Source organism: Leguminivora glycinivorella, chromosome 3, assembly GCF_023078275.1.
Source record: "Leguminivora glycinivorella isolate SPB_JAAS2020 chromosome 3, LegGlyc_1.1, whole genome shotgun sequence".
Taxonomy (NCBI): Eukaryota; Metazoa; Arthropoda; class Insecta; order Lepidoptera; family Tortricidae; genus Leguminivora; species Leguminivora glycinivorella.
Genome location: NC_062973.1, coordinates 1,887,800 through 1,914,843, shown reverse-complemented (window position 1 = coordinate 1,914,843; position 27,044 = coordinate 1,887,800). Strand labels below are relative to the sequence as shown.

At 39.6% G+C, this 27,044-nt stretch overlaps 1 protein-coding gene across 1 annotated transcript in view; it reads left to right on the top strand.

Annotated features, from left to right (window-relative positions):
* The window catches only part of LOC125224982, a 43,799-nt gene extending 18,795 nt beyond the window's left edge, over nt 1-25,004 (top strand). Inside the window, exons 2-6 of the mRNA XM_048128498.1 lie at nt 13,610-13,753; nt 14,766-14,927; nt 20,044-20,226; nt 20,436-20,674; nt 24,838-25,004. Coding sequence (XP_047984455.1) covers nt 13,610-13,753; nt 14,766-14,927; nt 20,044-20,226; nt 20,436-20,674; nt 24,838-24,858 — 749 coding nt within the window. The 3' untranslated portion in view covers nt 24,859-25,004. The remainder of the gene's footprint in view (nt 1-13,609; nt 13,754-14,765; nt 14,928-20,043; nt 20,227-20,435; nt 20,675-24,837) is intronic.
* Nucleotides 25,005-27,044: the final 2,040 nt, after the last annotated feature.

Below are 27,044 nucleotides of genomic sequence, written 5' to 3'. Positions count from 1 at the left end.
AAAACCCCTGCAGGCTGCAGGCCTATGATGTTTGCAATTTTTTAACCCCCGACGCAAAAACGACGGGGTGTTATAAATTTGACGTGTCTGTCTGTCTGTCTGTTTGTCTGTTTGACTGTCTGTCTGTCTGTATGTGTGTCTGTCTGTGGCATCGTAGCTCCGGAACGGATGAACCGATTTAGATTTCGTTTTTTTCTTTGAAAGCTGAGTTAGTCGGGAGTGTTCTTAGCCATGTTTCATGAAAATTGGTCCACTATGTCGGGGTTTTTTCAAAATTTTAATTTTGTGGTTATATCATTATCACTTATCTACGTAGATAAAATAACCGTCACGTTCTGGGATGCATGTCAGTATGAGAATGACAGGTGTCTTATCCACGTTGATAGGTAAGTGATGAAATTGCAATAGCCCGCCTGGGCTTTATTGGTCCCTAAATTATATGCCAAGTTTCCGGGCTATCTCTTAGTCTATACAGAAAGCGACAGTTCACAATTTAGGCGAATCACAAGATTGCGTGATCGCTCGCCCTCGTTCAAATAAAATGTAAAGTTTTGCGTGTCGGCCTGAATACGTTGAATAGACAAATGACTTGTTTAAACGGGACGATCCTTTCGACTAAACGATGTAATTCTGGTTCGGCTTGTTGGATATGAAAGTCTGTTCACGCCATCACTTAAATAGATATGCATAAATTGTAGCGTTGACACAATTAACATTAATGACGAACTCTTGCTGTATTACATAAATGTGCGCTTAGATAAACACCAGTCTAAATTATTTTGAACTATGTAAGATGGGTATGAGACTTGTAATCATATATCTATGTGAGTGTGTTTAGTAAAACGTCTCACTTTGTCGGTTACCATTAAGGCGAGGTTTACTTATATCTTTACATGAATAAACTGACAAAGCGGCCTTATAGCAATCGACAAAGTGGGATGTTTTCCCGTGCACACTCACATATGAAGATGTTTATAGCTCACCAAAAGAACGAATTTCGATAAACTAGAGGTAGGTTAAGGGCCATTTTTCTATGGTCTATGCACAAAAGCTCAGGGACTTATTTTAAGGGTTTAGCGCCCGGGCTAATTAGCTTTGCCCTCCTTTAAGTGACAGTACGGTACTTTTATTTAAAATAATAATAAATAAATAAATATTGGTGACACCTTACACAGATCAACTTAGCCCCAAACTAAGCAAAGCTTGTACTATGGGTGCTAAGCGACGATATACATACTTAAATAGATCAATACATACTTATATACATATAAAACATCCATGACTCAGGAACAAATATCTGTGCTCATCACACAAATAAATGCCCTTACCGGGATTCGAACCCAGGACCGCGGCTTAGCAGGCAGGGTCACTACCCACTGAGCCAGACCGGTCGTCAAATTTGCCGCTGCCGAGTATAGAATCTGAATAAAATATTTCAATATTTTATATTTTTAGGCACGGTATTAGTATTTCTAATTAATAACTGCCTAACAAACTAACTAAAACTGTCGACATCAGATTTAAATCTGCATTCATTACCATTGTAAATAAAAAGTAGGAAAAGTTGGATTAAAATTAGCGCCTGTTCAAAATGCACGAGCAATCTCGGCGTAATTAGGAAGAGTAGTATTTGAACAAGGCAGGGGCTTTTGTTAACCCCAAAAATTATAAATTGTCCTCGGCCCGTCTGTCTCTGAGTCCCTGCTTTTGAGGTACCTAATTAACAAAATATAAATGAAACTTTAATTATAATTTGCTGTCGCCGAGTTTTGTCAAAGAAAGGTCCTTTCATAGCTTGAAATAGATTCAGTAAAGTATCTTATAAAACATACATCTATTTATTTAATGAAGTACATTATGAATGGAAATAAATTACATTAACAGCTAAGTTAATTTACAACCTGTAGTAAAAGTTTAATATTAGATTCATAACGCGAAAATAAACTCTGTTTTCTATAATGGATGTTAAGATTGGGTAAGCTGTGGCTGACATAAATACTATACCAAAGTTGGGTTCATATTTTTCACCAATATTCATACGCTTTTGCTATACCTACGTATAGTTGCCATGATATAAACCGGGGTGAAGGAGGTGTTATAATCCATACCTACTAATATTATAAATTAGAAAGTGTGTGTGTCTGTTTGTTTGTCCGTCTTTCACGGCAAAACGGAGCGACGAATAGACGTGATTTTTTTAGTGGAGGCAGTTGAAGAGATGGAGAGTGACATAGGCTACTTTTTGTCTCTTTCTAACCCCTCACTTCCCCAAAAATGGGTGGTGGAAGTTATTTAAGGAGCATTCCGCAATTTTCGAATTTAACGCACATAAACTAGACGACAAAAACTAGTATAAAATATTCGAACGTGCATTAACTGTGCAAAGGCGTTAGGGCTTTGAAAACAAAGGTGTGTTCATTAGTCGCTCCGCTGACAACTGTAAAGGAAAAACGAATGAGCAGTTTTCGAAAATGGCTCTCTTAACTTATCCAAAGCTTTTTTACGAAGTTAAAACAGGAAAGTTCTCAAAGACCGAAACTTGCAAGCCTTAAATGCGGACCCGGAGGGTCAACCTTTATTCGATAGCTGTTTGAGTTTCTCAAGGACTGAGACTGCTTTGTGATATTTCGGTTCAATTAATGGTAATCAAGGACTTATTGATGAAACACGTGTAAAGTCTATCAATAGATCCGTACGCGAAAACCGTCTTGAAGATCTTCCGTTGGTTTCAAATGAATAAAGATCGGCGGTCACAGATTTTTGGGAAAGCACATAAAAAATATACTTTATTACCAAACTTCTAAAGAAAAAAGTGTTTTTTGCCATATTTGATAGAAACTGTTTTCAAAATTTAAATTTTGTATTGTCTTAACCTTACATAAAGGTACCAACTCCAGCTAGTTTTGCACACCGTATAAACAAGATGCCATTCTTTGCCCCTGTCACGCCAACTTAAGCCTACCAAAATACTGCAAAAACGAACTGGCCAGCGTCATTAAAAAGAAGTCCGCAAAACAAGCCTTGTCCTAAAAACATGATTATGTAAGCTTAAATAAAACCCTCATAAAGCGAACAATATGCGGTCTTTAAAGCTCACATCACACTTTCACAATAAAACTCGGCGGGCATTAGCGGTGTGACATCTGCAGCTTGGCCAGCCGCCAGCCGCCGGGCCTTGGCACACTACTGTTATTGCGTTTCGAACTTTACGTTTTTATTTTCTAGCGCCTACTTAATTATGCTAGCAAAGTGTAGGAATCAGTTATTGCTGTAATATTTTACATAGGCGCTTAGATTGTAGGACTTATGTAGAAGGAAATGCGGCTAAGTTATCGATCTCGTATTTTTGGTGTTAGATCAAGCTGATCTGATTGCGAACCCATGTATGGGTCTTTACCTGCGTAATGATACTTGCTGCTGGGGAAACTGATTGCTATATTGTTTTGAGTATGTGTTCGGGAAAAACTTTATTGCGACACAGTAGATCGAATCAGTCTTTTGTGAATTCTGGAAAAGCTGTTTGATATAATTTTATAAGTAGTCGCTTTGGAAAATCAAATCAAAGAGCCCTTATATCTGATGGATGGATATAAATATCTGTTGTAAGGATATTATAAAATAAAGTTGCTATGTTTTTTAACATAGGCGCTTGGGAATTGGAAGTAGTAAATGTGACAAAGAGATTCGAATCAGTGTTGAGACTCTCTAAGTCTTGGAGTTGATGGCTGTGTTAGTCATGTGAGCTCCGTCAGAGCTAAGTGTGTTTGTCGGCCACTTTAACCTACTTGGTAATCTTGATAGCCAGCCTGCCGACGAGGTTATAAGCTACTTATACACCATTTTGTACCTACGTATATGTAAAAACCATAAACAATAACTGGGGCTGCAGAATAACTTACCAAATATTTAGGTGCACTGGTTCCCTTCTTGGCGAGTGTACTCACTGATATTTAGGTTTTGGTTTAGTTGTATTAATGTATCTTATTTAGTTTGGAGATCCCCTTTAATTATATGAATGAGTTAATCTTCGCAACACATGTATTATACGATATGAGTTTCTTTCTAGTCGTGACACTGACAATGTCATTTCTTTTCTTTATTGACAACACCTGACAAGAAGGCCGTAATATGTAAACAAGTTAAGTTGAATTAAGGCGCAAACAATAACAGTAAGTATAGGTATTAGGTAGTCAGTATCTATGTAGGTATTTTGTGTCTGTTATACAATATCTTTGTTGTTATTTTTAGTTCATACGTTTTAGTTTCATGTAGGTATTAGTGTTCGAACTAAAGCGTGGTCTTCAACAGACTATCACATACCTATTCATGCTAGCTGAAAACCACGTGTACGAGTAAGTTATCTATGGAATTACCGGACTATTTCGGTCTCAAGAGATTTCCACTGTTTAATAAATCGCTAGTTTTTGCCCAGAACGTGCAAGCTGTGGAATATGCTACCATCTGAGGTGTTTCCCTTGCGCTATGATATGGGGTTCTTCAAGAAGCAGTAGGCTTGTGCCGTTTCGTTCGTTGATCGGAGCGCTCCGATCTCGTTCAATCGCTCCCACGAACTAGTTCGCTCTTTTAGGTCTTTTGCTCATTTAGTTCAGCCAGACCAGCGACCACTGCGGTCGGAAAGATCAGAACGAATGGGACCAAATAGTGTCAAAATGATACGAATAGTCCACAGATAGTAACATTCCGGGCCCAAAGGTTGTAAGTAACCGAAGTTTAATATGAAAACTTGACGTTTTTTTGTTGCTCTGCTAATTACCTCTCGCTCTCGGTCGGCGCAGTCACACACTCGTTCTCGATCCAAACCGCTCGCGCTCGCCGATCCTACACTGAACTAAATGAGCAAAGACCGAATCTCAGAGCCTGGAAAGATTCAGTTCATTTCGGTCATTGATGGGATTTTATTCCTAACAGTTCATAGTTCGTGAACGACACAAGCCTAGTCTGTATTTAGAATTCCCAAAGGTCGGCAAAGCGTAAGTGGCTTCCCTGACGTTGCTTAGGTCCATGGGCAGCGATGACTGCTTCCCATCAGGCGGCTCGTCCGCTAGTTTGCTGCCTATTTCATTAAAAAAAATCAAAATAAACCCTCCCGACCGCTGCCCATTCGTGCGCATAGTGCAACAATTTTGAAATACAGCCATTTAAAACATTTTTATGTACATTACATAGCTTGTTATGTAAATATTCTGTTATTTATTACACAGTTGTTGATGTATCGCTGCGTCTGTGAAATGGATTGCTTGTACAACTTTTCGGCATTTCTGTTTACAAAGTTGTGACAGGGGATTTAGTGGCATGTTAAACTAAATACCTAAATATTCTTGTATTTCAAATAATATTGGGGAGTAGTTTCTTAAAACTCGACCGTTTTTGGGAGATATCGCTAAACTTCGGCCCTTACAAAACTGAATTTTGATAGCTTCGAAAAATCACCATCTGACCCCTGACTAAATATATGTGGCGGAATTTCATAACAACTATGGTTCAATATTGGAATCTTTCGCTTGCTCGGGTATCAATATTGGCACGTGCGGTTAAACAACTACTTTGCCCCCTTGTAAAACAAATAACTATTATTATGTATGTATGGAAATGATAATTTTTAGGGTTCCGTACCTCAAAAGGAAAAAACGGAACCCTTATAGGATCACTTTGTTGTCCGTCTGTCCGTCCGTCCGTCTGTCAAGACCCTTTTTCTCAGGAACGCGTGGAGGTATGAAGCTGAAATTTATATCAATTACTCAGGTCTACTGTCCCTTGAAGCTGTGAAAAAATCAAACTTCTAAGCCAACGCAATCAAAAGATTCAGCCGTTTATGCCGCAAATTTTCGACACTTGCAAGGGAATCAAAACCTACACGTGCTTCCCGTGAACTCAGAATCTTGAAATTTGGTACGAAGCAACGTCTTATAGCATAGATAAAGGAAAAATTACGAAAACCATAAATTTTTAGTTACATCACATAATATATTTTTTTTTAATAATTTTAACCTTACTACCCATTTCCTCATAAACGCGTAGAGGTATTAAATTGAAATTCATACCAAATACTCAGGTCTATAATACCTTTAAGCTGTAACAAAATCAAACTTCTATGTCAACGCAATCAAAAGAAACAGCAATTTAAGCTGCATATTTTGAAACTCGCAAGTACTCGCAAGGGAATCAAAACCTAAAGGGTACTTCCAGTCGACCTAGAATCTTGAAATTTGGCATGAAGCAACGTTTTATAGCACACATAAAGGAAAAATTCCGAAAACCTTAAATTTTTAGTTACATTACAAAATATATATTTTTTAATAAATATAAACTTATTACTTTTTCCTCATGAACGCGTAGAGCTATCAAGTTGAAATTCATATCAAATGCAGGTTTGTACGGAACCCTCGGTGCGCGAGTCCGACTCGCACTTGGCCGGTTTTTTTTTTGTGAATTTAACTAAAATGATATACAGGGTGGTTCCTGATAATGAACCTAACGACGTGTCGAATTTAACGGAAAACAAAAAAAAACAGTGTATACAATACCATAAAATGTCAGTATTAATAGTATTACTACCAATCTCTTTAGGAACATAAGTCTCCCTAAGGTTTTACTTACGCCGTGTCTTGCGTGGGCGACGGTCGCGCGACCGTCGCGCGACCGTCGCCGTCGCGTCATATACTTCCATATCGATAAGGTTTGATTTCGTATGCGTCGCATCGCCGTCGCGCGACCATCGCGCGACCGTCGCCCACGCAAGCCACGGCGTTAGACAGTACCTTCCTAAAGGGGTTTCACTAGATAACAAGCCATTGACATAAGTCTGAATAAAAACCTAAACGGCCTGCAAACGTGTGCCTAAGCCCTAACTGTTACGTAAAGTTAGCGAGGGCTATCACCTGGTGTTACGGTCTGCCGTTCTCCCTGTCCTCTGCAGCCGAGTTGTGGTGCGCGACAGGACCATAGACCTAATCTGTCGCCGGGTACCGGAGAATTTTCTGGCGCCCGTGACTTCCTTGTGGCGGACTCGGGGGGGTCCACCATATAATATGTGTATATTATACAAGACGGAAGTCGAAGAGGAAGGCGCGTCAAAGTATGGCGCGCCAAGCGCGGAGGGCCTTCGGGCGTTCGTGGGTGGCTACCGCCGGTGTGGTTGTGGATAATAAGAAAGCTGTTCCCATAACCACACCATAAAGGCGGCGAGGCGGCATGGGGGGTTTTTAGTGGGTATACCGTGGGCCTCATTAGCCTAGACGGGAGTCCCACATAACCACTCGGGTCACCCCTCGCACCCGGGTGGTATGCGGAATGCATTTTCCCCCAACAAAAAAAAAGGGCTATCACCTGGTGCCAGAGCGAACCATAATTTATTACCATAATTCAATTTTGGATCATAATTATGTACAATGTATAGGGAACTTGACTGTACTTTAAACAAAATATTTTATACCATGCACGAAATAACGCGTCAGATAATTACAAGAAAAACAAGGACAGAAGTTATTTTTAACTCCAATTTATATTTTATAAGTCAAATAGAAATGTGTAACGTAAATCAGTAGATCGTGACGTCACTCAATTCGATTTCATATTAATTTCATATTAGATTAGATTTTTAAAATTAAATGGCCACAGTCCCATTGGTGGGACTATTTTGCCAGTGTCAAGGTGATATAAGCTAATTGTTTTAAGATTTTGGTACGGTAAGTACGACAGTGTTCGGTAGTTGGCACTTGTAAATTGATAGCTAGATTTTACAAGGGCACGTGGACTATCGGCCGTTGACGACAAAAAAGGGGTAAAACGCGTTTCGAGATTAATTCTTCATCAGCTTCTCACTATAACATTAGTTTACTGCATAATAAGCTATCGGTATTACACTTTAAACAACATTAATGAGCAAAAGAAGGAGAAATTATTCACGACACAATAGCGCTAAGATGGCGCCCGTACCGGAAGTCAATTTCATATTAGCAAGTCCTTCAAAATCGATTTGACAGTTCTAAAAAAGAAGCTGATTTGACTAGGAGGAAAGTAGCCTGTTGTGGCGTAGGCGAGAGGCAGGCAACCTGTCACTACAACATCACAATTTAGTTTTCTTTCAGCCGCTTAGTTGCCAAGAGTGGCACTGTAACTTGCTAACTTGAGTAGTTTCATGTGCTCTGCCTACCCTGTTTCGGAATAGAGGCGTGAGATTATGTATACATGTAATATACTTTATAACAAAATATCCATAAGTACTAATACTAATAATATTATAAATGGGAAAGTGTGTGTGTCTGTTTGTTTGTTCGTCTTTCACGGCAAAACGGAGCGACGAATTGACGTGATTTTTTAAGTGGATATAGTTGAAGGGATGGAGAGTGACAATTGCTACTTTTGTCTAACCCCCCCACTTCCTTAAAATCGGGGGGTGGAAGTTTGTATGGATCATTCCAAGTTTTTCGAAGTTAACGCGAGCGAAGCCGTTTTATATGGGACCAGACAACGCAAAAACGCCTACTGCACTGTAAGTATACAGGGTGTAAATATTTAAAATATGTATGAGTCTCACGGGAGTTTTATAGTTAAAATACAGGGTGTAAACCTAATACGGGCGAACCTCTTAACGGTGGTGAGTATAGGACATAAAAAATGGAATTAGATAATATTTTTTTATCCATACAAATTAATTAGGCCCGCAACGTAATGCAAACACACTCGCGTCAAACGCTCGTTGACAGTTGTCATTGATTGTCATCGCAACCACGTTTACAGTACATTGCTGCTGGGAAATTTTTCAAAAATTAATTATGGGCTGAAAATTAAGAGTTACTCAAAAACACCTCTTAATTAATGATAACAATATTGAATTATATGCCTGGTTTTATTTATCGCCCTTATTAGGTTTACGCGCTGTATATGACAGCAAATAAAAACAAAAAGACACGTGCCAACCCTACTCACCTAATGGCCCTAATGCACACGTCGTCAAGCCTTTTTCAGTCCCGAACAAAGAACTCGTCACTCGCTCAAATGAAAGCCTGCTTACAAGAGAAATTCGAACCTGACACTTTTTCTTAAAACACATATTTGTGCAAACACACGGGTAATTAATTTCTAGCTGAGATCTTGAGATTAACGTGAGTCTCTCAATTAAAAAGGTCCTAAATCCAGTATTATTTGAGCGTAATTAAGCCCTTTAGGCTCTGAAGTTGAATCTCTCCAGTATAAAAGGTCATAAGTCCAATGTTGTTATAGCGAACTTAAGTCCTTTAGGTTCTGTGGTGTGTAAGACAACACTGTCATACCTTCGGAGATGTATGCAAGGAATTTTTCATTTCAGTTTGTCTTGAATTCATGAGTTTCAGGTTTCAGTCGTTACGTGAATGTTCTTGTTTTGCACGTGCCTAATTCACTTTTTTCTTGTTTTTGTGGTTTTTCTTGTTGGGTTGGTGGATTAAACCCAAGGCTCGTTTTGGTTTGGTTTAAAATTGGAGAAAACTCGATATTTCAATACAGGGCCTAATGAAGTGCCTCGTACATTACTTACCGATACCAATATTCGACAAATCCTTAAAGTCGCCGTCAATAGAATTTGTGAACAAATGTAAACAAACCTTGTAGTCAAAATGTCTTTAATTTCCATCCTAACTAGTAATGTAGAAATTGCAGAACATTCCCAAAAAGCGGAAACATTCTTGAGAATGTTCGCAGAGCATTCCTGCAACATGAAATTTATTGTTTAAACAAGAGAATATACTCGAAATAAAGTTTAAATGGGCATAATATAAAACTATATGTTATTATACATATAATGTTCAGCCTATTGTGGGCCTCAGTCAATCTGTGTAAGAATGTCCTATAATATTTATTTATTTATTTATTTATTATTATTCAGTATTTATTATTATTATATTGTCTATTACAGTTAGCTATTTTGTTGATAAGTGATAAGTTACCAATAAGTTGCTTAAATTCTCACTATACTTCAGGGAACATTTCGACTTTCAGACTTCACAGTTTTGGTCCTGACTTTTTTTAAATTAGGTACCGAACTATTATTTCTTGATTGATTGATTGATCTTGATTTGGTCATGTCAAAATATAAATAAATAAAAAAGATCGCTATCAGGATCGAACCTGAGAACATCGGCATACGAAGCCAGCGCACTACCAGCGTACGTCTTGACTTGCTGAGTCCGACGAAATCATGGTATAAACAACGAAGTTACTAAGTATTCTGATAAATTCTCGTTCTCGAGAACATTCTCAGAAGTTACCGAAAATTGTCACGAAGAAAGTTCTGCAACTTTGGAAACTTCTCGTCCGTGCATTGCTAATCCTAACTCATCAGATACTGGCTAAATCCATGTGTTATTTAATCAATTCATCTCATATTATGATCCTCAACCTTTAATAGTTATTTGTTTTACAAGGGGGCAAAGTTGTTGTTTAACCGCACGTGCCAATATTGATACCCGAGCAAGCGAAAGATTCCAATATTGAAATTTAATTCCAATTCAAAAAGTGGAATCTTGAGCGTTGCGAGGGTATCAAGGCACGAAGGTTAAACAAACTTTGCCGCCGAGTGAAACACAAAATTTTTCACCACACCAAAACGAACAAAATATTGATTATAAAAGATCGAATTAAGTCAAATCTATCAATTTATTCAATATTTATTATTCAAAATGATTATTTATAGGTAAATTCTACCAGCCACCTCAAAATATCAAGTTAATATATGTATGAAATTACTTTGCACTCTTGTGAATAAAATGCAATTTTGTTATCTGTTTTAGCAAAGTAAGCCTTTAACAGTTGGTGTGGTGAAAAATAACAAAATTGTGCTAAAATATTGATAATTTCTATTGACGGCGATTTTAGGTGCATAATATTCTGTAAAGCCCGACCAGAAACATATCACTATTGTCAAGAGAGCACTTCTGATGTATGCGTTGACAGTTGTTTAGTATGAAGCAAGTATGAAGAAAATAGTTCCAACGTTATTCCGCAACATGGCGCGTAGTTACACGGTTTATATCAACCAAAGACATATATAACTCCGTATAGACAGATAAAGTCTAAGAAAAAAACGTAACTCAGAACCATAGAGAAAAAGGTACGGTGGCCTAGATGGCGTTACACCTTTGGGGTAAGCTCAGCTAGATGGCGCTAATATTAATATTTGACATTTTAAAACATATCAAGCTAAGAATATGGGCCAAATTGTCAAAACTGATGTTCAAAAGTTTTAAGCCTGTGTCGAGAGATGGCAGTCTAAGCACTGTGATTACACATTTTACTTTGACAGTAACCCTCTATAAGCTGTATCCTCTTTGATAAGATAACCAGCCAGCCAATGTGGGAGCACGGAGCACCGTACCATAATACGAATTATCAACATAACGTGTCAAAAAAGCCAGCCTAGTCGCTTTACATTTTTTCCAGCCCTCACCCAGTATCTCAGTAGGTAAGCCTAAGCCCCGACAATGGACGCCGGGTAAAGTCGCAACAAATGGAAACAAAGACTGCCATTAGAGCAACTCCCAAGGCTGCAGCTGCAGGAAATTGAAGAATGCCTTTTATACCGGTTTCAAGCGTGTGTAACGGTTTTTTTTTTTTTAAGATACTTTGATTTATAATCTTTGGTGTTTGGATGTTAGGACGGTAACTTCTCGCAATGCATTTTGCTAATTGAAAAAAAAAATGTGGGGATGCTTTTAAAAGTTTTTAACCCCTGACGAAAACACGAAGGGGTGTTAGTTTGACGTGTCTGTCTGTCTGTCTGTCCGTCTGTCCGTCTGTCCGTCCGTCCGTCCGTCCGTCCGTCCGTCCGTCCGTCCGTCCGTCCGTCCGTCCGTCCGTCCGTCCGTCCGTCCGTCCGTCCGTCCGTCCGTCTGTCTGTCTGTCTGTCTGTCTGTCTGTCTGTTTGTCTGTCTGTCCGTGTGTGTGTCTGTCTGTGGCATCGTAGCTCCCGAACGGATGAACAGATTTAGATTTAGTTTTTTTGTCTGAAAGCTGAGTTAGTCGGGAGTGTTCTTAGCCATTTCATGAAAATCGCGCGGTCTACTATGTCGCGGTCGGGGGTTTTTTCAAAAAATTTATTTTGTGGTTAGGTTATTTCGTGGATAATGACCGTGTCGTCCAGTGGGCTTTTCACCACAGTAACATTGACAGTTGAAACTGACAATTCTGTGCCTATTTCTGGGTTGATAAGTAACATTGTTGGGACTTCCGGTTCGAGCGCTAGCTTAGCGGTCTCGTGTCGTGAATAATTTCTTTTTCCTTTGCTCATTAATGTTGTTTAACATACATACATACAATCACGCCTGTATCCCATAAAGGGGTAGGCAGAACACATGAAACTACTAAAGCTTCAGTGCCTAATAAGAGTGTTACAGTGTAACAGTGTTGTTTAAAGTGTAATATCGATAGCTTATTATGCAGTAAACTAATGTTGTAGTGAGAAGCTGATGAAGAATTAATCTCGAAACGCGTTTAGCCTCTTTTTTGTCGTCAACGGCCGGTAGTCCACGTGCTCTTGTAAAATCTAGCTATCAATTTACAAGTGCTTAACTCACCGTACACTGTCGTACTTACTGTACCAAAATCACAAATTAATATTAGCTCATATCACCTTGACACTGGCGAAATAGTCCCAATCATTATTGGGACTGAAGCCATTTATTAAAAAATATATATATTAATTTATTTAACTTTGATGTTAAGGAACTTGATTTCAGGAAAACATTTAACAATTTTACCGCACCTTCCGTTCAAAGAAATTCGTCTCAACAAGATTTTTCTCAAACAATAAGCGCCAAGCCGAAGTTATTTATCATTATCACAAAGAAAACCAAATTTCGTAGCCATAAATAAAAATAAATCGCCAGCGAAATTGTTAAACGGTTATTTGATTCATTTTTAATTTCCGAAACCTTATCTGCCGGAACCGGATGGGCACTCAAAGAGATTTTAATGAAGGCCGTTTGGCGAATGATTTAAAATAAAATTGCGTTCGATGGGAAGTTTTGGGGAGTCGATCGACGTTAATAAATAATTACTTTACAAGACTTAAGTCCGAACGTAAGGGAACAAGTACCAAGTACATGTTAGTAAATGATGAAAACAATATAAAGATGGTCACGGATATCTTGTCACTAAAACTAACCTAACCACAAAATTTAAATTAAAAAAAAAACCCGACAAAGAACCGATGTGGAACCACAACCAGTGGTTTTCATGAAACATGGCTAAGAACACTCCCGACTAACTCAGCATTCAAACTTTTTTTTAAAATCTAAATCGGTTCATCCGTTCGGTAGCTACGATGCCATAGACAGACACACACAGACAGACAGACAGTCCAGACAGAAGACAGACAGACACGTCAAACTTATAACACCCCGTCGTTTTTGCGTCGGGGGGGTCTGTGAAAGATCGACAAACAAACAGACACACACACTTTCCCATTTATAATATTAGTATGGATGAATTGACCGTGAACTGGCCGCGCGTCCTCAGTATTTCATAGTAATTCCATAATTATTAGCAAATCGTTTTGACAGTTCCTAAAAAGAAGTTGATTTGACTAGTAAGAATGATTGTTTTTTTGTTTCAGAAAAGGGCAAGTACCTGGGTTCGCCTTGCGAGTTCACGTGCAACCCGGCACTCCTGCACGTGTTTTGCGATCCGGCGTCAAATTCCTGCCAGTGCGACCCCAAGCACCCCGTCAACCTGGGCGTCGCGCGTGGCTGCGCTAAAGGTACAAGTAACCTTGTGTACCTACTAAACTAACGCCGTCGCTTGCGTGGGCGACGGTCGCGCGATGATCGCGCGACGGAGATGCGACGCATACGAAATCAAACCTTATCGATATGGAAGTGGACGATGCGATGACCGTCGCCCACGCAAGACACGGCGTAAGAGTCGTGCCAGCCTAAGTTAGCAGCGATTTTGACACTAGTAGAGATGACTATCAGTGGTATGAACAAACTACCTAGGACATTTGGGAAACCTAGTGGATCTTGCTCAGAATCATGGACTCTATCAGCCTACCAATTTTTATCAAAATCGGAGACGTAATCCAAATCTTGGTGCAGCTGAATCGAATGCCAGCCAGCTTGTACAGTACGATTGACACACTGACATCCCTTAACGATTCGGGTTTTATATCTATCTTGCTCGCACTTATGCGACCCCGATAAGAGCCGAAGCAGGGGCGGCTCACTCCGCGATTCTATCGCCGCGCTACAAGTACATCCTGGTGGCGGCCGCGAGTTCGCGGCCTACTCAGGGGTGGCGTGCGTTCTCACGGAACGCACGTTCGCACTTTCTCTTGTTACTTTACGTCGCGAGTTTTTTTTAAAGTTTTATATAAATAAACATCATGAATAAAATAAGTACCATAGTAGGACATTCTTACACAGATCTACTACTGATTAAGTCCCACGGAAACCCCGGTTGATCAACCCCAATTCGTACCAATGAGTTTTTCGGAACTTATGTGCGAAATGTCATTTGATATTCGCCAGTCGCTTTTCAGTGAAGGAAAACATCGTGAGGAAACCGGACTAATTCCAATAAGGCCTAGTTACCCTATGCGTTGGAAGTTCAGATGGCAGTCGCTTTCGTAAAACTAGTGCCTACGCCAAATCTTGGGATTAGTTGTCACAGCGGACCCCAGGCTCCCATGAGCCGCGGTAAATGCCGAGATAACGCAAGGAAGATGATGTACCAAAGCATGTACTTACTAACCAAAAATGTTCTCATTCCAGCAAAAAAGCTCGGCGAGCAATGCTTCTACCGGCAGACGTGTCGCGCCTTCGACCCACACGCGTCATGCGTCCAGGTCAACCACAACGCTTTCTGTCAGTGCGATCCTGGCTACCACAGCACCACACACAGTCGGCCGACGCAGAGAATATTCTGCACTGAAGGTACTTCTAAAAAAGTATTTCTACACATCGTTAAACATCGTAGGTATGTTTGGTGAGCATTGTGAGCAACGATTCTTCCTGGAGCAGTGGTCTGCCTTCGGCCCTCGCGCGTCGTGCATCCTGGTCAATAATGCGTTCTGCCAATGCGATCCTGGCTCCCACAGTAGGTACCACACACAGTCGACCGTCCCAGAGGATATTCTGCACGGAAGGTAATCATTCAGTATGATAATCTAGAATTCCTGGTTCCCGGTACTGTCTTGCTAAAAGCTGATCATCTTGGAATTCCTGCCATTCCTGGTTCTCGGCAGACAAATTAATCAAGCTTGGGAACCTTAATGACGTAAATTCCTTCCAAAATTCTGTGACATCTTGACGGAGAATCATCCAGATGGACTTGCGTTCAATTATTATTATTATTTGTATGTCTTACCATATCTCGGGACCATGGGGTCCCAGACTTTTGGGAGGCATGTGTGGGGCCGAAGCCAACAGCTCAGAGGCCCTTTTAGACACTTTAATCTAAAGGCAAGGGATACACCTGGCGGATACCATCCCCGAGCGCACAATATGATACATCCGGAGATGGTCCCCGCCAGGTGTAAAGACTATTTCAGTGCAGCACTTTTGTGTTGCGATGGGAACTAAGGTCATAGGCTATTGTTGTGCAAGTTGGATGGACTGGATAATGGTCTATGGGGGGAGACTATCGGACACCTGCCATGACAACTAGTCTCAAGATTGTAAAAGACAGGCGGTGACTCGCCAACTCATTGAGTGGGCCCTGCAAAACGGCCGCACGCATGGTGCGACAACAGAGCAACACTTGAAGAGTGGCTGAAAGGTTGTCGAGAGGTGAGACTGCGGTAGCCAGATCCCGGTGATCCGTTCAGCAGGCCGCCGGCGTTATGACATTTTACACTTCCAACCTGGAGCATAGGTCCCGCTCTTGCGAATCCACTCTGGCCGGCCGATTAAGGCAAGCGCAGAGGCGAGGGCTAGATGGAAGTGCACTCTGGAATAGGGGTCCGCGGTGTCGCCACTCACCGTCAGCTCGCCACAAGCTGCCCCCGCGGGGTTATTATTATTATTATTATTTGTAAAGCAGGCAGGCAGTTGTAGTAACTGATAAAGCCTGTATCCAGTTGTCGGTAGAGGTTTCAGGTGTTATGTGGAATTAGCACTGTGCTTGTCTAACTTATTCTTGAATTCGTTTACACTTTGGGCCGATATTACATCCTCCGGGAGCTGATTCCAAGCTTTTACCACTCTATTACTAAAGAAATGTCTATGAGGATTGTTGTATGACCTGCGAGAGACCAGTTTATACTGATGACCTCTCAGACGGGTGTTGTTATTACGTTCTAGCATTTTATGAAAATCTTTGAGGTCATAATGTTGGGTTAGTATTTTGTATGTCTCGATCAGGTCTCCACGCTCTCTACGCTCCTTCAGGCTTGTAAGCTTTAGGAACTCCAATCTTTCCTCATAGGACATTTTTTTAAGTTTCTTCGGTATTTTGGTGAAGCTGCGTTGAACCTTCTCCAACAAATCGATGTCCTTGATAAAATAAGGGCTCCACACTTGAAACGCGTATTCCAATATAGGCCTAACATAGGTTTTGTGAATTTTGAGCATCATATCTGGCGTTAGATTCCCGAAAGCTTTTCTTATGAGGTAGATGAGACTCTTTGCTCTCTTAACGATCGATGTTATGTGTTCTTCCCATTTTAGATCCTCTGTGATTTTGACGCCCAGATCGGTTTGTGTCTTGACAGCTTTTAGGGGAGCATTGTCTAAATTATAAACATAACGAGGGTTATTTTTGCCTATGTGCAGAACAGTACATTTTGAAATGTTAAGGTTTATGAGCCATCTTTTTGACCAGTTCCATACTTTGTTCAGGTCGTCTTGTAGCAAATCAAAGTCAAGCAATGGGTTGGCGAATAGTTTAGTGTCATCTGCAAAAGTACTGATGCTGCAGTTTAAGCAGTGAGGCAAGTCAAAAGTGTATATAATGTACAGAACAGGGCCCAACACTGAACCTTGTGGAACTCCGCTGTGAATATCTCGTTGCAATGACATCGAATCACCTACTCTCACTTTGAGTGTTCTATGACGCAGAAACGCCTCAATCCACTTTAATAGCTTCCCTCTAATGCCCAGGTGCTCCAGCTTAAAAAGAAGTCTTGTTGTGGGGACTTTATCGAAAGCTTTTTCATAATCTAAGTAGATTACGTCGGTAGGCTCCCTTACATTGAAACTATTTGTCCATGAGGAAAGGCAGGATAGTAAATTGGACACAGTCGAGCGGTGGGGGCAGAAGCCATGTTGTTGGTCACCTATAATAGTGTGCTGGGTAAGGAATCCTCTAATGTGTTTCACTATTAATTTTTCCATGACCTTGCAAACTACACTGGTTAGGCTTATTGGTCGATAATTTGCTGGCTCCAACTTGCTTCCTTTCTTGAAAATCGGGGTCACGTTAGCGGTTTTCCATTGCTCCGGCAAGATACTGTCATACGATAGCTGCATCATTATTGATAATGGACTAGAAACTGCGTCACATTTCTGCAAAAGTATGACAGGGACGCCGTCTGGGCCTGGTGATGAGTCGTGTTTCATTTCTTTGATTGCTCGTTGAATTTTATCTGCCGAGAATGTTATGTCCGAAATACAGTCGTTAATTCTACAGGTTTGTTCTAGGCATGGCAATTGACCCTGTGGCTCTACTTGGTAGATACTCGCAAAATGGTCAGCGAAAGCTTCGGCTATTTCAGGCGCGCTGGTTACCGCGTTTCCTTGTCCATTGTTTAGAACCGTGGGTATACTGACCTTTGAACTTAATTGCTGACGTATATAAGAATAAAACTTTTTCGGCCCAGTTGCTAGTAAATTAGTTTCATAACTCATACGGGCTACTCTAATACAATTTGTTATTCTGTTATTTATTTTCCGGTATTCTTTGTAAGAATTTTCCAACCCAGTTAACTGATACTTGTCCCAAAGCGCTGCTTTTTGTTTTATTAAGTCCTTTATCTGTTTGGTAATCCATGGCTTATCATTAGTAATTGGTTTAGGTTTTATTCGAGGTACAAACTGGGAAACAGCTTCATTCATCGCGGTAAGGAACATGTTATATTGTTCTTCGATGCTTACCACACCAGTAATCTTTTGAAGTAGAGTTAATTTTAAATGCTCATTAATTTTGTCATAGTCGGCTTTCTTATAGTTGTATCTAAGTTCTCTTTTCATGCAAGGCTTTTTAAATTGTAGTTGAATGGTAGCTTCCAAACAGACGTGATCGCTTTTGCCAATTGGTGCCTGATGATCAATGCTAGCTATTAAAAGCTCGTCACTTGTCAGAACACGATCCAAGTATGATGGCTGATTCCCTTGACGAAATCTAGTAGGTTTGTCTATTAGTTGATAGAGGTTACCATTTTTGTACCACTGTATAAAGTTATCTTCCTTTGGCGTTACATAACCAGAGTTTTCGAGAGGCCATTTCACTCCACCATAGTTGAAGTCTCCCATAATAATGACTGAATTCATTTCTGAAGCCTCACTCATTTTGTCGAGCAATATGTTGTCTTGATCTAGCGACGAGTCGTGACCTCTGTACACACCACATAATATGAATTTGCAACTGCCAATTTCCACATCCAAAAAGAGGCATTCAGATGAGGTATGTTTCGTGTTATAATTGCTGTTTAATTTTGCCGTGACATGTTCAGTTTTAGTAACATATATAGCCACTCCACCACTTCGTTTTTCCACTCGATCATCTCTATATAGGTCGTAGCCAGGAATCTTAATCAAGGAATCAGGTATGTTTGGTTTGAGCCAGGCTTCTGTGATCACAATTATAGTTGGTTTGAGGACATTAACTTTTGCAGTGAGGAGATCTATCTTAGGAGAAACAGATTGGATGTTTGTGTAAAGTATGGTGACTGTAAATATTGCTGGCAGAGATGGTCTTCCAACGGCGACACCAATGTCATTTTTCAGGGCCGCGGCTTGAACACTTGTAAGGCAGTTGTTTGTTAGATCTAATGGTTTTTTGTCGGTGTAGCCTCCACTATGGTTGGGTGGCCACGAACATATTTTATAGTGATGCCTGTTTCGCCCTCGCTGATGCGCTTATTAAGCTCTTCTCTCAAATGTTGAAGATATTCCCTTTGAAGGGGTGTAAGGTCAGCTTTGACAGATGAGGGTTTTGACAATTTCTTTTTGTTGCGAAGCACCTCCAGCGCGTCATTCTTACTGCGTAAGACTACCTTCAACGGACGCGGCGCCGCACGGCCACTGGATTTAGCGCCTAGGCGAAACACTCTCATGCCAGTACAACTTACTTTGCTGGAAACACTGCTTATTATACTAACAGTCTCTTGCATGTCATGTTCTTTCCTTTCATCAGCTTGCTCACTCATCGACTCGGGGATATCAAATATAATGACATTGTTGGCCCTCTCATTCCTTTCTGTTATTTCTCGTACTGCTGATTCTGTTGCAAGCATGCTCTGCCGCATGCGAAGCTTATGAACCTCATCAGTAAGCATGTCCAGCTTTTTCATAATCGTTGGTAACTGAGCTATTACAGACCTACACTCGGGGCAGAAGAAGTTCATAACCCGAGAAACAGTTTTCAATTCAATCACCCGGACCTCAGTTGGTGATAGCCCATGACAATCTCCACAAAACAAGTTTTTGCAAGAATCACAAAGGACTGATGTTTTCTTCTCATTTGGTATTTTCTTGCAGTTAGTGCATTTTTCTGTACTTTTTCCAGCCATTTTTGTGGGTTTTTTTTAACTTTTCCACTGGCAACACTATTGATAAAAAATGTTATGGGTAGGTTGATAAATTTAGTTTAGATTTGTGTCAAGTGGTAATGTTTTGCACTGTTTTTTGTAAAAAGTACTTAGTTTTAAGGAAAAATAACACTATCAGAAGTTCCGCGAATAGTCACAACCACTTTGGTATAGTATTCACTTGAAATTACACAGTTTTAAGGCCGACATATGCTAAATAACACGAGCACAGTTTCACCCTGACAATCAACTTTGACAACTTTGACAATTAAGTACTTAAAACTTTTTCAATTTTTTTGCAGACCTCGTGCTGCTGACAGCGGATATGCCGACGCTGCTCGGCGTAGCGTCGGGCATCTTCGTGCTGGGCGGTCTGCTCTGTATGGTGCTACACCTGTACACTCGGGCACGGTACCATCCAGCACATCTCGCTGACGCGCGGTTGACGCCACCGTGTCTGTACTCACTGAATGACACACATACTGGTACGTTTATTCATATTTCTCTCCTGAGGGGGCTAATATGTGTACTTACTAGACGGATCGTTAAGAATGGTAAGCAGTGGGCATAAGAACTACAGAATTGGGAAATAAGAGTTGTTCTTTTAGCAAAGCGGCACTTTCAGCGAGAAGCAGGGAGTGGCCATAGTGTACGATGTACGATAGTATTCTTTCAATTAAAAAAATATTTCCAGGGGGCACTCTTAGCGCGACCCGCGCGTCATCCCGCGCCTCGTCCCGCTCAGGCGGCACGGGCGCCACGCTGGACTCCGGGTCGTCCCGGCGAGCGTCGCGGCGCGGCGTGCCAGTGTCGGCGTCCCGCGCAGGTGCCGCGCGCACGGCGGCCATCTTGCTAATCTCGCGCCACCTGAAGGCCGTAAGGCGGGACGGCGGCGCGCACGCGCCCAAGTGCGCCGCCAAAGGTGATAACGATGTATGCAGCGCGCCTTCCCATAATGCACGTTCGGTGTGCGGCGGGCGGGTGTGGGTACAACCGGTCTTCGAGTTTGGAGATGTATGATCTCTAGAAATTTGGCAATCAAAGAGTAGGGACTCCTGTCACGGTCGCCATGTAAAAAGATAATGCCAGGGAACCAAATGCAACAGAATGGCGCGAACTGCTCACAGTCTGTCTGCTTAGCCTCGAGGTTGACTGGTAGAGAATGCCTTAAAGCATTAAGTCCGCCTTTTTGTACTGTAAGATTTTTCTTTTGTGCAATAAAGATTAAATAAATAAATAAATAAACTGCTACAATTATATTAAGTTTATACGGTTTCTATAGTTTTTTTTAATAAGGCACGAGGTGTGATAATTTAACCCTTCAGCACAGCCCTAGAATTTTCGTAAATAAAAACGGTGATGATTGACTAAAAATACAGAAACAGGTACACCAGCATTAGACCTGAATTAAAAATATCGTCAATTTCTATCTTTAACTGATCTTTCTGTTTCAATGTAAACATATTTATTGTTTTGGTAGATGTTCATCAAGATTAACTACAACGTCTACAACAAACGGAAACTTCCACCAATTGATTGTCAATTTTCTCCGCACTTCAAAAGAGCATAGATTTGCTTTGGCGATCAGTTGTAAACTAAAATTTCAAATAATCAACTGACTGACTCTCGGATTTCTACACTTATCGCCATCGCACTGTAAAGAATGCCCTAGTTGTGGTGCATGTTATAATTCTGATCACACCTATAACTGCCAAATAAAGTATTTAGTCACGGACCAACTTTTATAAGTAGTGTGTACCCTATTGATCATAAGCAATCCAATCATCTATATGTTCTTCTTGTAGTTGGTGTCCTTATAATTCCTGATCACAATCTTCTTTAATTTGCTATACGGTAGAAGAATAATAGGTATGTTGCATTCGTTGGTGAATCACTATAACATTGACACCAAATTCCAGAGACTGCTAACAAAAAAACTGAATTCACTTTCAATGAAACAGATGTAAAGTAAAGTTGGATAATTAAAATATATGTACTGTACTCCCAAATATAGTAAAAATATCAAAAACACTCACTCTAAACTTCAAATCGAGGCAATGACAAAACTTAAAAAACAGACCTGACTAAATTTTTCAAATGTTTATCGAAGAATCTATGTTTTGCTCTGTCCCTTCGCGCAAATAAACAAAAGGATAACTTTTTTTCAACTATAACAAAAAATACCAATAATGTTATTACTAGATAAATTCCAGTTAAATAGTTGTTTCGATTACAGAAGTTCGGAGATAGAAATTCGAGAGTCCAGCCACCCATTTCTCGAACGATATTCGTCTAATATCATTAGTCCACGAACTGTCAAATGGTATGGGTTGCCATGGCGACACACTAATATTATTAGACTAATATTTTCCGAGAAATGGGTCCCAGTACCCGCCCGCTGGAGTGTCGCATGGGACGTCCCGTTAGTTGTTGCTGATGTTAGCGGCGCGAGTCCCGACGCACACGGTGTTCCAAATATGCCTGTTGATTTTATTCTATCCTTTCTCCTTTATCTATGCCTTCCTCTTCTCTCAAACTCTCTTTTGGGTTTTTCTCTTATCCCTTTGACAAAAGGCAGCACACATGCAATCAAAGAAATGGATTTAGAACGTATTTTCCTCAGCTTGAGAGTCAATATTTTAATCGATATTAAAGCGAATATATCCCAAATATTTCTTCTTAAATTTCAGAACTTCATAAAGTTCCTTCAAGCACTTGGACAGATATCTTTTTTCCTTTCCAATCCCAATGCAGAAGCATTTCTTTTTCTTCCTCTGTAATCAGTAATCCCCGGAATCCCTCTTTCTTCTTCTCGGCCATTGACTTAATTTAGATTCACAAAATGGACTGAGAAATGAACGTCCTCCGACTGACAAATAAATTGCAACACCTATTTGAGTTATTTTATCAGGTTTTTCTAGGTTTCAAGAACCATCTACTTACATCACAAGTAAGTACATTTAACTATTAATTATTTGTTACCTGTTATTAATTGTTGTATCTCTTTTATGATCCGAATTTGAACAAAAACATTACTGGAATGACTTATACCTCTAGTATCGGTGTATACATGTGTTTTTGATGGTTAAATGTTAGCAGATTTCTTCTTCAGAACTTGCCAAAATATTAAAGATCTCTTCAGTTGCGGATAATCATTTTTTCATAAAATATGGTTTCCTCATTTCTTATGTCTTCCAATAGTTAAATTGTCCCTTAATTCCTTAACGGCATATTTGGACCCATCAGTGACGAACCAAACAAAATATCGTACATGTGAGCTTTATTTGTAAGTGTGACGCCATGATTGATGCTTTCTTCGTTAGACATAATGGGGGCGAAGACAAGTCTTCGGAAATATGGTGTGAGTCGCGACCTGTCGCGCCTTCCCGTGGCGCGAGCAAGATGGCCATGGTCCTTCCTTCTCTCTTTCTACCACACTGTTGTATGACACTGTGCATGTATCACCAACTTAAAGACTACCGTTGAATTTAGCAAGGTCTGGTGGGTAATCTGCAACTACAGAGCAATTGTCCCTATCCTCAACCTCTACTTTATGGATATTGGCATTTGCTCGACGTTTCTTATCTGACCTTGCTGTGATAGATACATTTGCAGTGCCATAAAGAAACGAGGTAAAGTTGACCTTACACTGAAACACATATCTAACCTCACATTGGCTTGTAACTACACAAAAAGGCTAAATTCACAATGACATGAAGCGTAGCATCCTGTTGAAATTATTTGTGTTAAAAAATTTTGCTTTCCATCCGTTTGTTCGGGCTTTATCATGATAAATCGTTTAAATACATTTAGAAGCTAGACACAGACAATTTCACAGTAGAGCTAAGGTGAGCTAAGCCTCAGTTTCACACGCACCTCGCTTCATGCTTTATCAGCAATGTAATTATAAAATATGGCAATTTACATTCTAAAATATCCAGCGACCCTGGATAACCTACAGTTGTAGAAAATTGTATAGGTTTGAGTGCATACAAACGGATTTTCTCAATCAAACACTTAATAAATCAGACTTGACTTATTGGATAGACGAAATGTTTAATGTCCAGGCAGATTTTGGAACAGGGACCTGTTCCAAAATCTGCCTATTACTGTCAACAAACTGTTTTTACAGTTTGGCGGAAAATGTAACCATTAAGTAAAGTTTTAAACTGCTTCTTTTTAAATTAATGTTAAAGTTCAAGGAAGATTGCTCACGCTAAGTAGCAAAGTGTTTTCCCTACCTAAAAATTATTGAGGCCTATAGGTTTCTCAAAAGTGTGTAATTGTGTGTGTATCAAATGTGCCATATTATAGTTACGCTGCTAAACGTGTATACTGTTGCATGCTGGCGTTTGGTTGCGATGTTCATGTCACACTGCTGACTTCATGTTGTGTTCTACACCTCATAAAGTATTTAGAACTGTGCTGTTCAAAGTTCAGAGACACCAAAAAGAAATAAAATGAAGTTTCCGTGGCGTTGCCTTTTGCTTACCTCATCACAATCTACTTCAATAAATAGAAACGAACTTCATGCGTGTAGTGTTTGATGCATCGCCACTGGAACTTCCTGGTGAGGACTGCCTAGGCTATTTTCAATATAATTATATTAAATTACTAATCGCTAATTTTTGGACTTGATAATGATAGAAATTAACTCGAAAATCGAAATGGACTCGATAAACGGTTTGATTCAATTCATGGTAATTTTGATTATCTTTATTCTAAACTAGGTACCAAATTTTATTTACTTAACTATTTTAGGTAACACGTTTATCATGAAAATTTTGATAAACTCGTCCGTCTGTCGCTGATTTCATTCAGAAAATAGTCATTAATTTTATGTATTTTTTAAGCACACAATTCAAGAATTGAGACACAATTTCTAATATTTCAATTTTGAGTAGCATTACTCATGATCACAAATAAAAATCTTCAGAAGCTTCTCACTCTTTTTCGAATCTACGCTCAAGGAAAAAAAACTTGGCTTTAACATGTTTATCTCTACACTCAAGCTATGCATCAAACACAGCATGGCATAGCACGCACATACTTCATGAATAGTCATTCAAAATCTGACCCTCATTTTTATTATCCAGGTTCCCGACGTCCAAGTATAAGTTCAGTGCAAAGCAGTTCATCCTCCATAAGAAGCTACAGTGCTAGACGTTGGGAGAAAGAGCGAGAACAGAAGGAGAGGAGACAGATGAGCATGCGTCTCGCTCAGTTGCACGACAAAATGAATGCAGGGAGAGAGATACCTAAACACGCGCCCACTCCGTCTCCGCGCTCTCCCAATAATTCTACGGATGGACTGCTGCCATCTGTATGTGAAATTAGAGAAGTATGAATGTTGTTCCTGGTCCTTCCAAATGGCATCAACAGTCTGGCAAACGATGACTTTTGTTAACCCTCGAGGCTACCAGACACAATTTTGCCAAAATTTATTTAGTTTGACAGAAAAAGTTGATATCATTTTGCCTACTGTTTGTATATATTTAAATGTTTGTGTTTGTCATGTGACCACGTTGCCCCTTATCAAACTTCCCTATTAATAAATCTATAATCTATTACGACCAGTGAACATTAAAACGTTACATTCAAACTGAGATAGTATAGGCATTTCGTTTTGGTTATTTTTAATTATGTATATCTTAAACGTATTATAATGATGTTATTCTATATTTTCAGTTGTCAACAAACCCCGATCAACAAATGCAAGGCGTCGAGAACCCGTGTTCGAGCTCGTCGCTTTACTGACAACAGCGTTCTAAATCGGTGCGTCGGTCCCTCGACTCACTGTCATCCGACGGGTCCCCCGCTTACGCCTGGATGTAACAGCGGCTAAAAAAAATATTAAAACTGCCAGTAACACTGAACGCATCTGAAAGTGATGTGTATGACTTTAGAACGTGAACGCAATTTAGTATTTGGAACGCACCCGAAAATGGAATATAAATTCCAAATTTAAATTAGGAATTGGTTTATACTGGGTGATAAGACTGTTAGTGCTTGTGGGATCTTCAAAATAGTGAATTATAAAGACAAATTGAATTTGTAAGGTTTTGACATTCGATTGCTTGGCTTTTGAGCTAGGCTAGTTAGTATTGCTATATGTGATGCTACAAGGATGTGTTTTGTGTGTAAAATTTACGTCGAAAAATATCTAAAATGTAATCAAATCAATATCAAATTATAAAATTGCTATTATGCTAACATGTTCAATTCTAGTCTGTGAATGACAGACGCACTTAATTTCCTTAAGTACATGTTCGATGGCATTAGATTAAACCTGTCAAACTCAGTAGGCCAAAAAAAATATCTGGCGCAGTCGGCTGGTTCTTTCTACATGGCCATTTGTTTAGGGAGTTTACTTTTTAATATGTTCCTGTCAATTCTGTAAAACCATGTCGATCGTGTCATAATAGCAATTTTATGGGAAGTATACCGCGTTTATTTGTAAGCCGATTAACGAAACCCAATATTTAAAAGCCAGTTTAAATATAAGGACGAATTGCGTTACAGATGTCTCCTTTCGAAATCCAGCAACAGTAACACGTATCAGACCAAAGAAGAATTTAATACTTATGTTCAACATAGCTTCAACTATTGACGATATTGTGTGATGTTTGTTTATTTTGAAATTGAATACGATCATATTATACTGTGACTAAAAGTGTTCAGAAATGAAGTACATAATACCAATTAAGGTTTTGAAATGAATCATCTGTAACTTTTTACAATAGTTGTTATACATAGATATTTAAATCGAAAACTAGATAAATAACAAATCTGAATAGTTCTCTTCTAAGTGCGATGGAGAACTTAGGGTGACGTGGTACAGAGGAATAAAAAATATTTATTTCCCCAGATTTTTTTGTAAATACGAGATCAAGATTATTAATATAAGTATGAATATTATCAACATTATTTATTAAGTTTTAATTGTTTTAACTAAGTACCTATACTTTTTGTAATACATATGTTGAAATCAATTTGGTGTGCAATGTTTCTGTCAGTTCTCCATCGCACACACTTTTGTCCATTCTAACTCAACATATTAATAATAGAACTTTTTCTAGTCTTAACTAGCTAGACTCAATAGCACGATAACCTAGATTTATCCAAATGCCTTACCTCCGCCCGCTCAAGCGAATGTAATTTCAAAATTATATTCAGTTAAAAATCTGCACCAAAAACTTTATGACTCCAACAAACATTTTACGAGAAAAAATCGATGGTTATATTTTTGTTTCTTGTTAATCACAGGAATACATTAAAACGTTCTAAATACGTATTATACATA